The sequence below is a fragment of the Microtus pennsylvanicus genome, chromosome 3 (assembly GCF_037038515.1).
Source record: "Microtus pennsylvanicus isolate mMicPen1 chromosome 3, mMicPen1.hap1, whole genome shotgun sequence".
NCBI lineage: Eukaryota > Metazoa > Chordata > Mammalia > Rodentia > Cricetidae > Microtus > Microtus pennsylvanicus.
The window spans coordinates 118,350,506-118,360,000 of NC_134581.1; the positions used below are offsets into that span (position 1 = coordinate 118,350,506).

General features: G+C 42.0%; 1 protein-coding gene across 4 annotated transcripts in view; it reads right to left on the reverse strand.

Moving 5' to 3' along the window:
* Nucleotides 1–9,495, reverse strand: part of Runx1t1 (RUNX1 partner transcriptional co-repressor 1) — a 145,698-nt gene that overhangs the window by 37,600 nt on the left and 98,603 nt on the right. For all 4 annotated transcript variants that reach the window (XM_075966940.1, XM_075966936.1, XM_075966937.1 and 1 more), the window contains one exon: nucleotides 7,916–8,097. In XM_075966940.1, the coding sequence (XP_075823055.1) occupies nucleotides 7,916–8,097 (182 nt within the window). The remainder of the gene's footprint in view (nucleotides 1–7,915; nucleotides 8,098–9,495) is intronic.

The following is a 9,495-nucleotide window of genomic DNA, read 5'->3' on the forward strand; positions in this document are numbered from 1 at the left end:
TAGGCAGGGCACCACTGCCTAGGAAACCACAGAATGGGGAAATACTCGCAGCAGTGTGGTGGGGTACACCTAGGACCCCAGCACTCAGGAAATGGGGAATACTCGCAGCAGTGTGGTGGGGCACACCTAGGACCCTAGTACTCAGGAAGCTGACACAGGAAGAATTGCCTGTTGGAAGCCAGTCTAGGCTGCAGATTAAGATCCCATCTCAAAAAGAAGCAGCAACTGCAATTCTAAACCTGGCTCCATAACAGATGAATATATATATACACACACACCCTCATCAAGGACTTAGATGTCCACTTACTTGGGTTCACGAAGCATTTCAAACAAACTGGACTCATCCTGCCCTCTCCTCCTCTTGTTTCCTTTCTCCCCTCCTATACCATCCCTAGAACTCAGCACATGCCTTCCTTAGACCCAGCCTGTGCTGACCGTCCCTAGTACGCCTCTGGCCATCCTCTCAGACTCTCTTGTCTTACCATTGTCCCACTAAGCCAGCATCTCAGCGCAGTCAGGGCTGTACCTATAACTAGTTTGCTGTTTATCTGCACAGCTATGCTCAACCCTGGACCGTCAGTAGGAGAAGACAGGCTAGAAGGAAACACTGATCTGAAATCCTGTCAGGCACAAAGACTTACATTATTTTTTTCTTAAACTTCCTATGTCTATACCTCAAATTTTTGGAGGAAAAGATTCTATTAAAGAAAAGATTAAGGGCATTAATAACTTGATATCAAACCTATCTATCCTCTTCCAACATGTGTTGTTTGTCAATATTTCCATGGCATGACTGCACCTTGACTCAAATGGGGAAAACCATTCTCAAAGCATAACTGGACAAGAAACCCCTTCGTAAACACTTCCGAATGGATGGCTTTAGATAAGAATTCTACATCATACATTTTTTTCTTGATGTGTATCTGAAAAAAAAAGTTAAATCTTCCTGCCCCTTTAAAAAGAAAATCACAGATAATTCTTCACGGCATTCTGTGGTTTCTGAGCTCTTGCTATCGATCTGCAGGAATGGAGACATTTAGATGATGCGGGACAGAGAAATAGATATCAGAATGTCACAGACCCGACACTAGCGGGCCAGATGGAGAAAAGCACCTTTAATCTTCCTACTGCCACAGCTGCCCAAGGGAGACACGTTCTGGCAACGCACATAACTGTCTTCAGGAAGATACGCAAAGCAGGTGAATGTCTGCTGTTCCACACACACAAAAATGCCTGGACCTTCAAAGATGCTAACATCCAGGTTCAGCGAGCCACCTGGGCCTTCCTTCCCCAAGCGGGAGGAAGGAATTGTTTCCTCGCACGCCTCCTGACACGGACCATCTGTTCAACAGTCACGAGTGTCACCGACTGTCCCCTTTGCATCTTCTCATCCCTGCCACTGTGGAAACATCCTGTGTTTCCTCTTGCTGCCTTCATGTTCTACCTTGTCATCTGTATATTCTAGACAGAGCCCTCCAGTTCCTCCTGGTCATTGAGCCAATCTCTGCATTTGGTTCCTGCCTGGGCCATAGCTATGTTTACTCATCTATTTCAAAGATACATATATTAAAAAAATAAACAATTAAAGATTATTGGGGAAAAAGGGAATTCTATATACTAATGAAATATAATGGACCTTTCCAAATTTCAATGGAAATGCAAAGACAGAACTTGATCTTTTTCCCCCTTTATTGAAAATAGATTTTTTTTCTCCTGTTACGTATCCTGATTACAGTTTCCCCTTTCTCTAGGCCTTCCAGTTCCTTCTCCTTCCGTCCCACATTTCTGTCTCTCATTAGAAAAGAACAGCCTTCTAAGTTACAACAAAGCCTAACAAGATAAAACATAGTAAGATAAGACAAAAGCAATCACATTGAAGTTGGACAAGACAAACCACCAGAAGGAAAAGAGCCCAACAAAAAACACAAGGAGACCTGCTTGTTCACACACTCAGGAGTCCCATAAAAACACTAAACTGAAAGCTATGATGCATATTCAGGGGATCTGGTGAAGACCCATACACAAGACCCTTGTACGCCTTGTGTTTGCTGTGTTCGTCTCTGTGCGTTCATATGTGCTTTTCTCAGTAGGTTCAGAGAGCCTTGTTCTCCTAGTTCCCCCATGACCTCTGCAGGGTTCTCTCAGCTCTGAGGAGAGGGATTGGATGAAGACATCCCATTTAAGACTGTTTAAGGTCTCTCTCTCTCTCTCTCCTGTGTAATATGTGGCTGTAGACCTCTCTATTTGTTCCTATCTGCTGCAAACTTGATCTTAATGGAAGGTTATTTCATGAGATCACGACTTGTCACTGAACTGAAATTCTGTGTGCATGTGTGTATGTGTATCTGCCTGTCTGTATTTGATGGAGACTGAACTAGGAAACTGTTCACATTGGCAAAGTACTTGATCATCTTTCACTAAGCCATACACCTAGTTGGATGTGGAACAGTCTTACTAAGAAGTCCAGGAGACCTCAATGTTGAGAGCCTCCTGTTTTAGATTGCTGAATGCTGAAATTATAGTTATGTATTACCCTTCCTGGGAGGAGTAAATTTTTTATTAAATCATTTATTAAATTAAAAATTATACTACTAGAGCTCTGGGATTCTACCTTCTCATGCTGGCTCTATGAACGAAAAAATCCAGAGGAACAGGATAACTGTTATGAGATGTCAGAGAGAAAGGTTTCGAAGAATGTATACTCCAAAGAGCAGGAGTTTTGAATTACAGAGACGTGGCTCCAGCCTTTAGCCCTGCTAGTTGCTGGCCATATGCACACAGGAGACTTAACTTTCTAAGAAATTCAGTGTTTCCATGTGCAAAATGAAGACTGGTTGATCTTAGACTTGCTGAGAGGCCTAGAGGAAAGAATGAAGAATTTATATCTGACTTTCAACAAGTTTCTCAAGGCACTGAGTTCTCCAGTTGTGGAACTAGAGAATGACATCTCTGAGAACATAGGTGTTGACGTTGGAGAACCTAGGGTTAGCAGCCTCTTGTAAGCCATGTGACCTCAAACATTGCAGCCAACCTCTCTGAATCTATGCATAACACTGTAGGTTAGTGGCTGGATTATTTGGTATGGGGCCTGGCACATCTTAAAGACCTCGGTAAGTAGTAGCCATAACTACAGAATTGTAACTAGGAACCCTTTATTCACATAACAAATACTGAGTCAGACATCCAGGACGCAGGAATGAGAACAGACACTGTCAATGAGGATGTTAAGCTAGGCATCAGGAGAATTTGGGACAGCTGGAACCTACGGGAGTGGCAAGAAGGAAGGCTATTTAAATTGAAGGTGGAATCCATAGTGGTGGAAAGGCTTCTGCTATTATATCGAATTCCTCAGTCAATGCTATTTCACAAGAAGACTTCATAACTGATATGACTAAGAAAATAATTAATACAGAGATTGTTGCATACTTATTGAAACAGAGGAATGCATAAATAATACATGAAAAATATGACTGTATGATAAAAATTACTACTTTTTCATGGGATGTTAAATGCAGTTGATCATACTCTTATTTAGAGTTGATTCATCATGTAGTTTTTCCCTAATGTACACCTACATTTTCCTTTTAGAAAATCAAGAAGACTGAACCCTCATTCATTTTATTCAGGAGGAATGAACATGCACAGTTCAGCTGGCAAGTAAGGTGGTACCAAACCTTATACGTTCAACTAACACACTTTCAAAATAACAGCCTTCTGATCTAGAGATCAGAAGAAGACTAGAGCCTCCAGCATTTACTAACTCCTTATTAGGCCAGGAAACTGGGATCACTGTAGATTTTTCTATCATTAAAAAAAAGACTTCAAAACCCCTAGAACATTATACTATGGCATTTACCTGCTTCTGCAATTACGGAAAAGAAATAAGTCAATGAATGAGGGGAAGAAATCCAATTCTTAACTGAGCTTCCCTTGTTTAACTTCTGAACCTTCAAATATATTGTGTACAAGTGCAAGATTTCAGCCAAACAAATAGAACTTGTTCTTCATCAGGAAGTTTTCTGACTTTGGACAAATTCTGTAAGCCTTGATTTCCTCAAAGCAGTTGACTTGGTCCATCCGTGGGATCCCTCACAGGTGGCAAATTATGTAGGTTCAAGATTCAAACAAGTCACTTTTTGAAATGTTGAGGGTGAACATTAATCCAGTTCTACAACCTCAAAACTAAAAATCTGAGAGTGTTCACGTGAGGAATGCAGTCATATCAAAATGACGATAAGAACTAAGAGAGCTGGTACCCAAGAGCAATCGTTCAAGTGGGTGAAGAGAAAGCAAACGAGCAATGGTCCCCATTCAAAAGCAAAGATCATTTCCTTGGCTTTTGTAAGTGAGAACAGCTCTCTGAGGAAGAGCAGAGTAACAGGAGGTAGCCAATGCTCAAGGCAGAACAGGCACGCACTACACCAAGGCTCTGGGAAGAGAAAGGCAATAATGACAGCAAGTGTAGCACCAGCATCTTTCCAAGGCCTTAACTTTAACTCACTGCGCAGTGTCCATGAAATGAAGTACCCCTTGTTCTTCCCCTCCTCACTCCCCATGTTGGTATTCAGGCCTGATGAGCCAACAGAGCTAGCTGGCTTACAAGGGACTAACTTCCCTCTGTTTGGCTATTATATGTAACTGGTCCATTAATTAAAGCACCTCATCTCTTTCTGCATGACCCATTACAAAATGACAAAAGAAGAAGGTCTCAAGAAAAGAAGAAACGAGAATAAACGTTCCCTACAAATTAAAATGCTTCTTCCCTAATAATTTGAGAAAAAGCATGACTTTAAAATGAAAATTAGTTTTTGGGGTGTTTTTATTTGTCTGTTTGTTTTAGGCCCTAGAGCATTCTTCCACGGATCTAGAAATCCAGTTCAAGGACTCTCCCCCAGCTAATTTTATAAGACACTGTAAAGCATTTCACTGTTCTATGTAGAAACAAGCAAAGGAATTGTTTCATAAATTTCCCTAGAGAGTGAACTTGTCTGTAAATGACAGGCATACTGGCCACACTCAGTGGTGTTTGCCTACAATTCTAGCACCTCTAGAGGCAGGAAGATGGGAGCTCCACATCTTCCTTGGTTACACCGAGAGTTTGTGGCTGGCCTGGTACATGGCACTGTCTCAAATAATAGAAAATAACAATGATAGTTTAAAAAAAAAGAAACATAGCCAGTGGAAATAAATTTAGGGGTGAAAATAAAGACAATCTTGCCAAAGTCCATCCCTGAAACACATTAGCTTGGCAATCATCACAGAATTTAAACCCATGAAAGTTGTAAACAAAATATAGAGTGCTCTTTTGTTCAAGACATGCCATGAACAAATTACCAAAATGTGTTTTCTCCTCAGGTGTCAGTTTTTCCCTCTCCCAGTGACTGATGGCTCCCAGTGTTATTACAGAAACAGATTGATCTTTTTAATGAGCCCCTTTAATAGACTCCGAAATCTCACCGTGGCTGCTCATCCATGTCAGACCATATGCACCAACCAAACACTCATGGAAACAATGAAACTCTGCTGTCAGACAGCTATGTGCTCTATAAAATCTCATACAGTAGAGCAGGATATACGAATAAATAAGCGGAGAAGAAGGAATGCATAAGCAAACAAGAGGCAGGAAATATATGCAAAATCATACTGCAGAGACCCATATTTTCTTGACTCTGATAACACTCCCACAGGACACAAACGTATTTACACAACATTTTCTCATTACCCTCCCTCTTATTTGCCATCCCTCCAGCACAGAAGACACATCAGCTCAAGAAAGAAATGTTCTATTCAAAGACCCTTCACAGGAAATCTGACTACAGCCACTGTCCCTACATAATCAAGACAGGATAAGATGTGAGACTCCTAGAGGGTAGTCTCCCTGACTGAATACATACGCGTGCATACAGGGAATCATCAGGAAAAGAATGCTACCTTTATATTTATCATAGATATCTAAACCTTCCCCTGTGTTACCATCCTAGCCATAAATTCTCTTTCGCACAATTTAGTACTTGCCTTCACAGAAAGGTGGAATATCTTAATACCTACACGCAGTATTCATTGCCTGCAATATTAATGTGCTTGGATTGGCAAGAAGTGCACACACAAACCATGCACCCTTGAGCCACTTCACGCCTGACACAAGCCCATACTTAGACTACACAGCTTCTTTTAAAACCTAAAACTCTGAAGGCTTAAACAATTACTCAGCCCTAAATGGGACATCAATCTCACCCTTTCAAAGGCTCAGAGAGGATCACAGAAGAAGGGAGAGAAAGAATGTAAGAACAGCAAGACGGGGAAAGTGATATGAACTGCTGGCTTCTGGACATGATATGGCTGCTGCAGCCATAAACTCACAGTAGCAGAGGCTATTTACATAAGACTAGACCTATCGATAGAATATGGTAGGTGGGGAAGGGACTCAAAAGGCCCTACTCCTCCCTAAGAAGCTACAGGCAGTTAATGAAACTAGAAGGGTCATGTTCCTTAGAAGTAGAGTCATTGGTGAGTCTCCCTCTTCAATTAAATAGTCCCTACTAATACTAACAGAGGTGACCACAATCACATTCATTTGGCCACAAATAGAAGAGAAGAGAAAATATCTAAAACTGAGAGGAGGAAGAGAAGGTAGAAGATAGCTGGTGGGGAGTATGAAGAAAGGCATACAAAATATAAATATAAGCACACATAATATAGACACATAAAAATATATATAAATTTTAAGAACTATATCGAGTTAGGCTTGATAGCCATGCCAATTATCTAAGGATTTGGGAGGCTGAAACACGATTATTGCAAATTCAAGTCTAGCCTGAATTACACGTTGAGACCCTTCTGCAAAACAAAGAGGAAGAGAAGGAAGAGGAGGGAGGAAGGGAGGGGGAAAAGGAGAGAGACATCTTATTTCCAGAGAATGGATTGTAGTGAAAGAACTGCTTAACTGGGTAGGTAATCACTGCAGGCAACGTAGCTTGCTTGTAATCATACAGATTTGCAAAGCCAGTAGTGTGTTCAAGGGCAACTCCTCCAGTCAGAGAGAGAGGTCGCAGGGTAACTTCAAGGCTCCTAAGTTCCTGGGAATGCAGAACCCAATTTGTACCAGGGGTCTGACCTCCCAAAGCAGTTTGAAGTGCAGAAGAAGAAAACTGATTAAGAAAGGGGGTAAGGAAGTACAAAAGGAGTAAGTTCTAGAATAGCTTCATTTTAAGCATCTTCATAGTTCACACTGAGCAAAATGCTGCTAAGACTTCCTATTCATGTTATGAATACCTATGACTGAAGTATTCACGAAGACGGTTTACTAAAGCCTGTGGAAGTTTCCTATGTGTGCCATAGCCAACAATTAACCTGTGGGTTTAGCCGTAAGAGGGCTCCCCATTCTCCAGACTTGAGAACAGGGTACCTGGTGGGATAAACACTGACTGGTAAATGACTTCTTTCCAGAAGTGTTGTGCCAGCTCTGTCACACGGCTGCTCCTTTGACTCAGCTCATCTTGCGTCCCATAAATTTTCTCTTAGCTCATACAGCGATTCTTCGATAACATAGCTGCTGTTCTCTGTTCACTGACTAATGCGTGTAGGCCAGCTGTCACATCCCTCATGATGTAAGGACATCAACTTTCACAAACACCGGAGGGTAAGCATGTATGGTTGGGTTAAGTCATGCAGTAAGCGAGAGTTTCCAGGATGAGGTGTGTCTAAGCACCCTTGGCGCTACTTGGTACTTTCGTCAACCATTCATCTTTACATTTTAGTTGGAATATTGAAACCTGCGGGTTAATCTGCACAAAAACTACCCAGACTGGTCCTGTGAGAGATGGAGGCTAGCAATTTCCAAGTGACCTAAAACATGTCTTTCAACTTGGGACAGGAGGAAAGGCCACGGTTAGCCCAGGGGTCCCCTCCTTCTCACCTGTCTGGAGTTCGCCTCTTCCCGTTTTCGTTCACATCGAGAAGCAGCTCTGAGGAGTCAACTGGGGAGGTGGTGCTGGCATCCAGAAGCAGCTGTTCATGCTGAGCGAGGTACTGGGCAGGGTTCTGTTTGGCTAGCCTTGCGCAGTGGAGGAGTTCACGCTGGAGCAGGGGCAGGTTGGCCTACAAGAACGTGACAGGCAGAAGATGAGATGGTCAAAGGCTGCTCCTGGTTAGTCTATCTACTGAACCTGCTGCCTAAGCTGTGGAAAAGCATAAGCTATGTAGGCACATCCATGTCAGCCCATGCTTGCCTCAGGTTCAGTATTACGAGGTGCTCAGCTCCACCCAGGTGTTTGCCCCTGCCAGGCTCCTTTTCTTTACTGAGAACACTTCTAGGAGCACCTGTCACCCCTAAAAGCCCTGAAACTGTGGAAGTTCTATAAGAGGTAAGATTCACGTTCCATCCATGAGAAAATATTGATTTTCCCCAGATAAAAAAGGCTATATAAAGTACTCATAGTACAATTAAGCTTAGAGAAGTTCCCTCGGCACAGCTGATTGTATTTAGGGGCTTGCTGGTCAAACAGTAAGGCCACTCTTAGGAAATCTCCTCTGTTAAATTCTAACTTCCTATGATAGGCTGAGAGATAATTCTGACACTCTCCGATGTAATAAAATAGGAGGGCAACTTTACACATGATGAGAATCAAATGAAACCAAAGACAGTATTTTATTTACTATGAGCTGTTTCAGTATTATGAATGCAGGTTGTTGCTACTCTTATTTGTTTTCCTTCTCTTTTTATTTATGGGAGGATAGCAATAGAAAATGAACTGCACTCACCTGTTCCCAATAACACTTTACATTCAAAAATAAATCAATAATCTAGATGTCATCGTGACTCAAGGATTTGATTTGCAGGAGCTAGGCCATGTACACAGATTAACACAACAGGTAGAAAACCATTTCTAAGTATAGGACATTCTAGCTGCCTCCACCTTAGAGGGTTGCAGCAGGCACTGGAGTTGTCTACAGGCACTTCAAATCCATCTGCTGAGAACATGGATCAAGGAACAAGCTTGTTATAATACTAATTTCTGTACCCATGGTTTTACAGATGAAGATGAATGCTACAGTCTACACACTGCAATGACAGGATAGATGCCTACATGAGCTCAGTGCTCACAACACACCCTTCGCAATGAGTAAAGACCATCATGTGCAGGAATGTAGTTCAAAATATTCATAAAGTTCCTGTTTGCCTCCTTCCTGAAGGTAGAGCTATAGCTGACCACGTCATGAAGTAACAGAACAACAGATATCTTCAAAGCCAAGGTCGAGGACATATACCTTTCCATCCCAGCTCTCAGGAGACCGAGGCCGGAAGGAAATACCTTTGAGTTCAAGGCCACTTTTGGCTACACAGTGAATTTCAGGACTGCCAGGATAACAGCTTGAGCCTCTGTCGCAAAATGAACATTTCCGCATGAAGACTTTTAAAGTTATAAGAAATCATTCTGAAGTATATGCCTAAAAATTAGATTATCCAAAAGAGGATACTACAAACTTCCCTGTAGG